Source organism: Haliotis rufescens, unplaced genomic scaffold (genome assembly GCF_023055435.1).
Source record: "Haliotis rufescens isolate VD_foot unplaced genomic scaffold, xgHalRufe1.0.p SCAF_7, whole genome shotgun sequence".
Lineage (NCBI taxonomy): Eukaryota > Metazoa > Mollusca > Gastropoda > Lepetellida > Haliotidae > Haliotis > Haliotis rufescens.
Window position 1 is genome coordinate 49,579,025 of NW_025964361.1, and position 12,734 is coordinate 49,591,758.

The 12,734-nt window shown below is 40.8% G+C and overlaps 1 protein-coding gene across 1 annotated transcript in view; it reads left to right on the forward strand.

The window, feature by feature from the left end:
• The window catches only part of LOC124110477 (transient receptor potential cation channel subfamily M member-like 2), a 57,373-nt gene extending 47,554 nt beyond the window's left edge, over positions 1-9,819 (forward strand). The window contains exons 29-33 of the mRNA XM_048387475.1: positions 626-829; positions 1,563-1,770; positions 2,951-3,070; positions 4,777-4,983; positions 5,798-9,819. Coding sequence (XP_048243432.1) covers positions 626-829; positions 1,563-1,770; positions 2,951-3,070; positions 4,777-4,983; positions 5,798-5,899 — 841 coding nt within the window. The 3' untranslated portion in view covers positions 5,900-9,819. The remainder of the gene's footprint in view (positions 1-625; positions 830-1,562; positions 1,771-2,950; positions 3,071-4,776; positions 4,984-5,797) is intronic.
• Positions 9,820-12,734: the final 2,915 nt, after the last annotated feature.

The following is a 12,734-nucleotide window of genomic DNA, read 5'->3' on the forward strand; positions in this document are numbered from 1 at the left end:
TGTTCGTGGGTTTCACCGAAGTGGTAAACATCTGAAACCTGCATCACTTCGGGCTTTCCTCCCACATTAAGCTGACACGCCGCGATGTAACTGGAATACTGTTAGAAGCGGCGTTAAAACACAACTCACTAACTAACACAACCTTCCTGACCTCACAACCAATGAGAACTCCCTTCCTGACCTCACAACCAATGAGAACTCCCTTCCTGACCTCACAACCATGATAACTCCCTTCCTGACCTCACAACCAATGAGAACTCCCTTCCTGACCTCACAACCAATGAGAACTCCCTTCCTGACCTCACAACCAATGAGAACTCCCTTCCTGACCTCACAACCATGATAACTCCCTTCCTGACCTCACAACCAATGAGAACTCCCTTCCTGACCTCACAACCAATGAGAACTCCCTTCCGGACCTCACAACCAATGAGAACTCCCTTCCTGACCTCACAACCATGACAACTCCCTTCCTGACCTCAAAACCAATGAGAACTCCCTTCCTGACCTCACAACCAATGAGAACTCCTTTCCTGACCTCACAACCAATGAGTGCTCCCTTCCTAACCTCACAACCAATGAGATCTCCCTTCTTGACCTCACAACCATGATACTTTGTTTTTAGACTCCGCCATGAGGAACAGTCCCGACAGAAGATGAGTCCTGAGGAAGTGGAGAAGTTGTCCCCCTTGCCTGAATTCACTCCCATGTGGAACACCGTGTTTATCGAGAAGGTTGACGATGTTAGTGTTGATTTGGATCGTACTTCATGGATCACGTTCGACAACCAGCCTCTGAGATATAAATTGGACACGACAGACCTTCCACAGTGAGTTGTCTGGTTGAGTCTTAAGGATGGGATCTGGGATTCTTTCATATTGCTATAGTTAATCTGTCATAGCACTAGTAATTGCTTGAATATGGTTTTATTTGTGCCCTAATCGGCAGATCCGTTTGCATTCCAGTTATCATTCTCAACTCCCTGGGGAGTATACAACCCAAGCTGCCTACGGTAGCTAGAAGGTATTATTTACCCACCTCAAATTTCGGGTACTCCTTCTGGGTGAACAGAGGCACATTAGAACAAGTCGCTTGCCCAGAGTGACACCACACGTTTTGACACTTGTGTTTTGGGTGTGTGTACGTATTCGTGTTTCCACCATCTGCTACCATTGGACGAGCGGGTTCTTTGAGTGCACAGGGTGTATGTACTGTACACTAGGGGTAGTGACAACACTGTAAAGACCTGTCAACACTGTTGGTCCCAAGGCTGAATAACAACCCGGTCACTAGCGGGATACGATTTCAGCACCTGGCGCTTGCTAGCCTGGCACTTTTGAACGCATGCCACTCCGCCTCCGGAGTAGGAACCCACTGGGCAGGATGGGTATCCGTGGGCGGGGTAAGTTATGATTTAGGTGATGTGTGCAGGAACCCACTGGACAGGACGGGTATCCGTAGACGGGCCAAGTTATGATTTAGGTGATGTGTGTAGGAACCCACTGGGCAGGACGGGTATCCATGGGCGGGGCAAGTTATGATTTAGGTGATGTGTGTTGCAGGAACCCTCTGGGCAGGACGGGTATCCGTGGGCGGGGCAAGTTGTGGAGGTGGGGCCCCAACCATCGTATTGCAGCCGTGGTGACACGGTGGAAGAGGAAGTACTCGCCGCTGGGCTACCCTCTGGACCACATTGTCGTCGAGGGGAAGAGGGTCCTGGAGTTCATTGTGGTCCCCCGGCCGGATACAGGGGAGCTAACTCTTCCAGGGGTAAGTATCTCCGACTTAAGGTTCAGTGTTTGTCTGTTGCAGGCTTCAGCCAACATTATTCAAACTCTATCATGGCAGACTAGGGGTGGTGGGGTAGCTTAGTGGTAAAAGCGTTTGCTCGTCATGACGAAACCACTCACTCACTCACTCACTCACTCACTCACTCACTCACTCACTCACTCACTCACTCACTCACTCACTCACTCACTCACTCACTCACTCACTCACTCACTCAAGGCTGCAGTTAATGGAGTCCATGGATACATGTGTTATGGACATCCTACGGCATCGGTGCAATGACACACAGTCGAGGCAGTGAGTAAGACCACCTGAACCAGCTCTTGCAGGCCGGGTTATTGAAATACAGTTTATAATAGTGTAAGTCCGACTCACTCATTCGAACATATAAACAACTGCTTGAGAAGTATTCCAATAGGAATGGCATGTTATGTATCATGTTCCTATTATGAATCTCCATTTATACGTCACCCATAGTATGTGTATCATCTGTAGCACTCACGACTCACTCACTTGCTGTGAAGATCCGGGGTACAATAGGTCTTCAGCAACCCATGATTGCTGTGTAGCACTCGCTACTCACTCACTTGCTGTGAAGATCCGGGGTAGAATACATCTTCAGCAACCCATGATTGCTGAGTAAGGCGACTATGCTTATCGTAAGAGCGACTAACGGGATCGGGTGGTCAGGCTCACTGACTTGGTTGATGCATGTCATCATATCCCAGTTGCATGGATCCATGCTCATGATGTCAATCACTAGATTGTCTGGTTCAGAATTGATTATGTACAGACTGATATCTTGTTGCTGGAATAGTGCTGATTGCGGAATTAAACAACAAACAAAAAAACAAACAAACACTTGCCTTGGACAGGCATTCAGAACTTTCACAAACTAATTTATTGTTTGTAATGACGTTTCCGGGCTTTTTCTTGCCCCTTCATCAGGTTAATACAGAGTAGTGTTGTGAGTTAATATATATATAGATGCAGGCTGATATGTTTACACAAGGTGGGATTAATGTACAAAGATGACCATGTAACGAGGAAACTCACTCACTTGTATCGGTAAATACAATACGAGAAGGCTGTTTGAAGGTCATGGGCTTGTAGTCCAATGTGTGTTGTGTTGTTAACTATACAAATGACTGCATGGTTCCAGGGTAACGTGTACGGCATGACCACTTCCTATGGTGTGATGTGTGAGGAGTTTATGAAGGGTGTTCTCAACACAGAGGATGCTGAGGAATGTCAGCGGTTCGGGGAGGAAGATATGATCAACGTAAGTACTGTTAGGTTACGACATGTTCACACTCCAGCCATTCCAAGTCAGAACCCCAATCTATTGTATATACGGTGACTGGATGAGGAATGTCAGTAGTTCAGGGAATCAGATAGGATCAGCGTAAGTACTGTTAGGTTACGACATGTTCACACTCCAGCCATTCCAAGTCAGAACCCTTGCCTATAATACATGGTACCTGATTGAACAGCAATGGCCTGTAAATGTTTGGATGTACAATGACATGAAATCCCTTTCTGTCAGCAGTGGTCTGGCTGTGTGAATGGGGATCTTTTATGATCATAACATGGGTTGTAATAACCTGCAGATAGCTGAGGATGGGATATTGCACATTTATCCATTAACTTGTTTAATATTAATACAGTATGTGACTGAAATGGTTTGTGGAAACATTTTCAATTGATTGGAACTTCTTAATATGTGACGAACCAGGAGATAAGGGACCTTATGGGTGAAAAGTCCCATTTTGACTTTTCATTATAATTTAAAACAACAGTATCTTCGGAATGCAAAAATATAATTTGCAAGTTTCAATTCATATTTATTACAGAGATACATGACATCAAACAGTTGGACTCAAACAAATAACTGTTTATGTAATAATTACGGTTTTTAGACATTATGTCTGATGAATTGAAAGTAGACATGTATGCTGAAAGGTTTTGAAATAAAGTTTTTATTACATAAAAAACTAATGAGAAAAGAATTAGGTATTTTTGTACAGTCCGCACCAGGGGTCCGGAAACCGTCATATGCGCCGGACATGTCCGATTGGGAATCTCAAATGTCCGTTTTAAAATATTGTTACCGGACATTTTAAAAAGTATTGTCCGGACATTCTTAAATTTTGACCGGACATGATCAACAGTTAGGACTGAGCAGATTTTAAATTTTCCGGACCCCTGGTCCGCACACATGGTGATCTTCACCGAAGTAAGTTGACGTCAAACATCTTTATGACGTCATGGCACAGTTGCATCTTAGCACCCTTAAGGTCCCATTTCTCCCATCTTTCCGAGGCAAGCGAGTTAACTGACTTTAAAAGTCCAGTTTCCACCCTTGCCGAACTAGGCTTGAATTCCTGGGCTCGATCGTAGCGCCACCAGTGGTTATTACAAGTTATGTCCCTTCTAAACCCCTCCCATTGACCAATCAGATTCCATCTCTCGTATCACTTGCATTTGATTCAAACTAAATGGCGGCGCCCAGTCAAGACGATCTGATCAATAATCAAGATCTATATTGTGTTAAAACGGGTCTTACATCGCAAAGTGCATCAAATCACGTGAGCACCTTGATTAAAATCATGAAAAGATTTGGAAAATATCTGTTAACAACGAGTTAGCGGTGCACATGCTTTGCAAATCCTGCAATCGATCGAAATCAGCACGATAGTTTATGAACCGGATTTCGATTTCGTTGCGCGATTTTGATTTGACTATGCATAGACTCGTTAGCACAGCCAAAATGTAACTCCATAATACCAGCCTAGTTCGGCAAGGGTGGAAACTGGACTTTTATAGTCAGTTAACTCACTTGTCTCGGGAAGATGCATTTCTCCTGGTGGGTCACATATGTGGATGATTCTTAGCTCAGCGTACTAGACGAAACAAAGGTGTGTTCCGGCTGCCACTAGTGTCTGAAGATGCAGACAACTATTTAAGTAAAACATCTTTATCTTCCAGTTCTTTGCCGAGTTTGCAATGTCCACCTCCAGTGAAACACTGTACAAGCTATCGCAGATGAACGCAGCAGCAAAAGGCTTCAGTGCCCAGATCCTGTACCGCGGCTACATCGACGACCCCTCCAACACCGACAACGCCTGGAGGGAAGCAGAGGTGTGGAACTTCCACTACCAGCTCAGTGACACACTTGACGACAGGATCCCAGTGGTGAGTTGTTTTTCATGGCGGAGAGATCATTCATGACTATGGCGGAGGGTGCTGCGTTTATTACCGAAGATGTTCAAAGTACAAAGATTGTTTATTTTATTTTTTTAATAATGCAACAACTAAACAACTAAAGAGGTTCAATATACCAAAGAACCAATGGAGCAAAGCACAGCCAATGAGAAATATCATTGTGAGGGCTATTCAACCAATCAAAAGCTAGTAAATTGTATTGTAAGAGCTATTCACATGATTCAACCAATCAAAAGCTAATAAATTGTATTGTAAGAGCTATTCAACCAATCAAAAGCTAATAAATTGTATTGTAAGAGCTATTCAACCAATCAAAAGCTAATAAATTGTATTGTCAGGGCTATTCAACCAGTCAAAAGCTAATAAATTGTATTGTAAGGACTATTCAACCAATCAAAAGTTAATAAATTGTATTGTAAGGGCTATTCAACCAGTCAGAAGCTAACAAATTGTATTGTAAGGGGTATTCAACCAATCAAAAGCTGATTAATTATATTGTAAGGACTATTAAACCAGTCAAAAGCTGAGAAATTCTGTTTTAAAACCTATTCCACCAATCACAAGCTGAGAATTTCTTTTGTAAGTGCTTTTCAACCAATCAGAAGAATCAAAGTACTTTTTAAAGGGCTATTCAACCAATCACAAGCTCTAATGTCCACATCAGCAATTGTTTTGGAGCTGAATAGAAATATGTACGCAAACTCCAGATTCCAGGCTGCATGTAGGAATAAGGTGGTCAGTAACATGAAACGAATGATCAAGCCACATGGTATATTTGTTCCAGAGAGAAAATGCCTGGAGAGAAATATCCCCCTACACCCGTCTCTATGGCAACCAAGATTCCATTGTGAAAGAAGCAGCAAGGATACACGATTCCTACTTTTAACCCTTGTGGAGTTCTCCATCACCTGGTATCTATCTCAGCAATATAACCAGCACTGCTTCCTGAACACTCAGCAGTGTACATACATCACAAGTGCCCTATACGTGCCATTAGAATTTTGGTTACTCCATCCAGCTATGCAGAGGTTGCCATAGTAACAGGGATCTGTTTACCTTCCAGTGATGACAATCACGATGTGGCCATAAGTATTAGTTGAAGATTAGCAATGTCACCATTACAATACCAGGATGAAGACTGGAGACAAGTGATGCCAGGATGAGGACAGATTAGTATGTCGCCATCTGCGACATTAGAAGCGACTAACGGGATCGGGTGGTCAGGCTTACTGACTTGGTTGATGCATGTCATCGATCCCAATTGCGTGGATCGATGCTCATGATATTAATCACTGGATTGTCTGGTCCAGACTCGATTATTTACAGACAGCCATCATATAGCTGGAATATTGCTGTGTGCGGCGTTAAACAACAAACTTGAAAAACAGGATGAAGAGATATATAAATACAGACATCGGTCTGGATTAAGATGATAATTGTATGGTGGAATATTGTTTTGTCCTACACCCAGCAAGATGAGCATGCTTCACTGCTACATCGCAGACCTCAGGTCCAAGGCAGGTGCTTGCCCCAGTGTTGGTTGTGCATATGGATGGATGTACTCTGTATGTGTCTTAAGCAGGGCGAAGTGTCTTGAACATTGATGAGAGTCTCTGGTCAAAGTGTGCAGCTATTTGGGGGATACTATTGCAGGAAGCTCACACTGTGCCATGAATAATGTCATGTTTGCAGCAGATTGTCAAGAATATTACATTTGGAATGCTGGATTCTGTAAGAATGTTATAATTTCAGTTCACAGCGATTTGAATCTCATGAGTTTAGCTGCAGCCTCGACTGGTGTTCTACATACCCAACAGAACAATGTATATGTTCAAGAGTATCTTAGATGATGTCTCAGCGTGCATGTTATATATTATTGCCATTTTGAAGAAGCACATCAGAACATTTGTTGACTTGTCATTAAGGCAGTTTGTTTTTTGATAATGTCTTTTTAAGAAATACTGGTGCAGATAGGCGAGTCCCTCTTTCTCTGTGTGTAAAATTGTGGAACTGAGCTGTTATATATATATATACATATATACATACAATGTATATGAGAAGGAGAAATATGTTTTCTTGATGTGCGATATGTTAGAATGAATTGTTTAGTTTATTTTGGGTTGGTATTATTGAGGTGAGGTGAGGTGAGGTGAGGTGAGGTGAGGCGAGGCAGGGCGAGGTGAGGTGAGGTGAGGAGAAATGGGTCTTTACATCATGTTTAAGATTATTGTGCATTTATTGCGTCATGCATTGAACATGTATGTGTGTCTGTCTGAACTCGTTCAGTCTAATGACGGTTTTATAGTGCTAGCCACAGCTCAAACAGATCTGAAGAATAATTTGACTAATTATATTTTATTATATTTAGTGACATATTTTCGTGATTAAAAAATAGTTGCTTTTATTTTTAGACCCGACAATATAGTCATTGCCCAGGACAGGGAAGTGCCTGATCAACAATTACCGTAGTCAACGTAGTAACAGTTTCAATGCGTGTTACTTCTTATCGGTCTGGTCAGTTTCTTTGTAAAATTGTTTCATGATTATGACAGTTTGGGGATTCAGATCACAAGAGTAACGTGTAACTTTTCATTATCAAGAACTATTGGATATAATCTATAGACAGGAAAGTAATGTCATATTCATTTGGAGAATTATCAATGCAGGGTACTTAATATATGAAATGACCTTAGATATCATACATATTTTTATTCAGCCTTGTTGCTTGTCTTGCCAGCTCTGTGGGCTCGCAATGGTTTGCTGTTCTCTGTATGTAACATGGACGCTATGGAACCTCTGTGAACACTGTTTAACACTGTTTAACTGTGTGATTGATGAAGACAATCAGTTATTGTTGTGTAGGTGTGTGTCAGCAAAGTGTGATAGACCAATACTAATGTTCTGTAGTATATAGATAGTAATCGATGATGTTTCATGGTCACATGTAACTGATGATCTGTCATGGTCACATGTGACTGATGTTACATGTAACTGATGTTTGATGGTTGCATGAAGTGATCATGTTTGATGGTTACATGTAGCAGATGATGTTTCATGGTCACATGTAACTGTTGATGTTTGATGGTTACATGTAACTGATGATGTTTGATGGTTACATGTAACTGATGATGTTTCATGGTCACATGTAGCAGATGATGTTTGATGGTTACATGTAACTGATGATGTTTCATGGTCACATGTAGCAGATGATGTTTGATGGTTACATGTAACTGATGATGTTTGATGGTTACATGTAACTGATGATGTTTCATGGTCACATGTAGCAGATGATGTTTGATGGTTACATGTAGCAGATGATGTTTGATGGTTACATGTAACTGATGATGTTTGATGGTTACATGTAGCAGATGATGTTTGATGGTTACATGTAACTGATGATGTTTGATGGTCACATGTAGCAGATGATGTTTGATGGTTACATGTAACTGTTGATGTTTGATGGTTACATGAAACTGATGATGTTTGATGGTTACATGTAACTGATGATGTTTCATGGTCACATGTAGCAGATGATGTTTGATGGTTACATGTAACTGATGATGTTTCATGGTCACATGTAGCAGATGATGTTTGATGGTTACATGTAACTGATGATGTTTGATGGTTACATGTAACTGATGATATTTCATGGTCACATGTAGCAGATGATGTTTGATGGTTACATGTAACTCATGATGTTTGATGGTTACATGTGACTGATGTTTGATGTGACATGTAACTGATGATGTTTGATGTTACATGTCACTGATGATGTTTGATGTTACATGTCACTGATGTTTGATTGTTACATGTAACTGATGATGTTTGATGTTACATGTCACTGATGTTTGATGTGACATGTAACTGATGATGTTTGATGTTACATGTCACTGATGTTTGATTGTTACATGTAACTGATGATGTTTGATGTTACATGTCACTGATGTTTGATTGTTACATGTAACTGATGATGTTTGATTGTTACATGTGACTGATGATGTTTGATTGTTACATGTAACTGATGATGTTTGATTGTTACATGTGACTGATGATGTTTGATTGTTACATGTAACTGATGATGTTTGATTGTTACATGTGACTGATGATGTTTGATAGTGCTGTGACCTGCTCCCTGCTGGCTGTCAGGGTTGCCCAGGCCACACCTCCTTGTTGTGTCTCCGTTATACCAAATCTTTCTGTTGTGTCTCCGTTACATCATACCTCTCTGCTGTGTCTCCGTTACAACATACCTCTCTGCTGTGTCTCCGTTTCACCAAACCTCTCTGTTGTGTCTGTTACACTAAACCTCTCTGTTGTGTCTCCGTTTCACCAAATCTCTCTGTTGTGTATCCTTTGCAGCAAACTTCTCTGTTGTGTTGTCTGTGTGTGGAATATATTCCTTCAAGTTGTAAATAGTTTTCGTGTTGACTGTTGTTACTAAGTTAACTTGAGTTATCCAGGTAGAATTTGCATTTATCTCCTATGTAAAATTTGTTTTACCTTAGGACATGTTCTCTGATAATCAAACAGGTGCGTATTTCTGTGTGTGATTTTAATCAGAAGCATCACAAAGAGAAACTATTTTTCAATATTGGTATGTTTTATATGGATTTTTTTTTAAGATTTGTTTATTTCCACCTTTATTTACCTTTTATCCGACACAATACCTCCACAATGTGTCATATCACATGTCACATATTAACCTGGGAAGATCCGGGGTAGAATAGGTCTTCAGCAAGCCATGCTTGCCGTAAAAGGCGACTATGCTTGTCATAAGAGGCGACTAACGGGATCTGGTGGTCAGGCTCGCTGATTTGGTTGATGCATGTATCCCAATTGCGTTGATCGATGCTCATGAGGTCAATCACTAGATTGTCTGTTCCAGACTTGATTATTTACAGACGACTGTCATATAGCTGGAATATTGGTGAGTGTGGCATTAAACAACAAATAAATAAACAAACAAACAAACAACATGGTTCATATCCCCTCCCACCGATCCTCATACTTATGTAAATTAGTACACCTCAGTTCCCAAGTGGGATTCTAGGGGAAAACAAGCCTGAAGGTATGTCATGCTCTCCATGAAAGGGATGGAGACAGTAACATGACTGGTCATGTGACCGGATGGGGAGTCAGATTGCAGGAGTAGCCTGTCTGGTCATGTGACAGGATGGGGAGTCAGATCGCAGGAGTAACCTGTCTGGTCATGTGACAGGATGGGGAGTCAGATCGCAGGAGTAACCTGTCTGGTCATGTGACAGGATGGGGAGTCAGATCGCAGGAGTAGCCTGTCTGGTCATGTGGACAAGGAGGTCAACTCCATGTCCAGGGTTTGAATCCCAGCACTTGTCAGGGATGGTTTATTATTGCTATGTATGTTTCTGGAATAATGAAGCAGTTTTCCGAATGAGCTGATAATCGTCAAACATTTCCTGAAAAAGAGACAAATGAAGAAACAAATCCCGTCCAGTTTAAGGCCACAACAATGTATCAGTTTTGATGAAGTACGTGAAGTTCCCACCGTTCAGAAAGGCTGTAGTAGGCACTAGCGATTCAGGAAAGTTCTTTCTTCAAGGATACATATTGTAATGTGATGTATTGATATGAAACTTTATTACCTACGAGGGCAAACTTATCGGGGTCCATAAAACTCATATGTGCCACGAGACAACAGTGTATTGTTTTGGACAGCATTGTTGACGTCATTCGTATCTTATTGTGACGTGAGGTGGGAATGACATCACAATAGAAACGTCGTCATAGCTGAAGATTGTTAACATTGTTCTACAAATTGTGCTTCCACTGGTGTTGTGACTTGCTGTCCTTGTAGGTAAACACTAGAATAGTCTCTGTATGTAGACATCTTCTTCGGTAATATATAGAACATTATATTCGTGTCTGTCTCGCTCGGAAAATACCGGAATTTAGACACTCGTGTAATGAACATAGTATGACATGAACACTAATATGATATCCTCTATAGGCAACATATAAAAGGTGGAGCGGACTCAACATTGGAATATGATTTATGACATACTATTTAAAGTGGTAAAGTTTGCTAACAGTTGTAAGTTATATTGTCCATACAGTGTACAAAGTACACTTTGGGTGTTGTCATTCACTTCAATTATTGAAAACGACTGCTTATCATGACAAATGTCATATTTTTATTTTCATATTGTATTGCGACCAGGTGTATCGTTACCTGCTGTCCAGTTTGACCTTACCTGACATTCCAGTATCATATCTCCTGACCAACCCTAGTGTGAGGGACCCGCATTTATTTGAAAAAAAACCCCAAAACAGACAATTTTTGTATGGTTTGTATATTTATATATCTGTGTGATTTTCTTTTGGACAAACTATTGACATGCACTGGAAGGTGATAGGAAACACATTAATTTGTCTTCTTGTTTCATTTGGGGAGAGTATTTTTCCTTCATGAACATGAACTGATATCTTCATAAAGACATATTATCCCACCGTGTTATACAGCATATTTTCCCCCAGGGTTTAATGACATATTTTCCCCCAGGGTTTAATGACATATTTTCCCCCAGGGTTTAATGACATATTTTCCCCCAGGGTTTAACAACATATTTTTCTGCAATACTTTACAATACTTCTGCAAAATACTTTAGGGTTTGATAGGCAGTGTATCAAATATATTGTAAGATAGAAATTTCATCCATTTTGTTATACATCTCAACTTATCTACTTTTTCCAAGTGAGTTGGCTGACTATAAAAGTCCAGTTTCCATCCTTGCCGAACTTGGCTTGATTGTTAAGCGCCACTAGTGGCTATTACGAGTTATGTCCCTTCTATGCCTCTCCAATGGACCACCTCACATTTCACTTGCATTTGCTTCAAACAAGACGATCTGAACGATAACCAAGATCTATATTGAGAAAAAGGGAATCTTACATTGCGAAGTGCATCAAATCACCAGAGCACCTTGATTAAAAACATGAAAAGATTAAGAAAATATCTGTTGACGATACTACTTTGCATACTTTGCAAATCCTGCAATCGTCTGAAATCTGCATGACAATTTTTGAACCGGATTTCAATTTCATTGCACAATTTTGATTGGACTATGCATAGACTCATTAGTCCAGCCAAAATGTAACTCCATAATACCAGCCTAGATCGGCAAGGGTGGAAACAGGACTTTTAAAGTCAGTTTACTCACTTGCCTCGGGGAGATGTTCCACCCTTGGAATATGTGTATTTTGCCCTGTTCCTTTGTCCTGAGATGTTTGTTGCAACAGTACATGCATGTATATCGCACAGTTCCCAAAAAAGTTATTTTAGTAATCTCATGATACTTTGCTTGTGATGTTTTTGTCTCAATGCACCATGAAAAGATTTATCAGGACCAACACATAGGCTGATATTCAGCCTTCTACTTCTCAGTAGAAATTCCCAAATTTGAATTAAAAATTAACCATTCCATGTAACTGTAGCTGTAGATCTGACAAGGCTTGTGGGGTGATTCATATTTCACTGATAATGGGGATGGGGAATCCACCTATGCACCACTGCACTATTTGTCTTGTTCTGTAGAAAACGTGATGATGTCCTAGAGCTGTTGAGTCATTGCTGTGCATCTTGTATGTTGTAAAATTGCTGGCTTATTAATAATCAGATCATGTATGTATTTACATCTATTTACTGAAGCTGTTAATTCTCTTATATTCCATCATTGTCCTAGTGA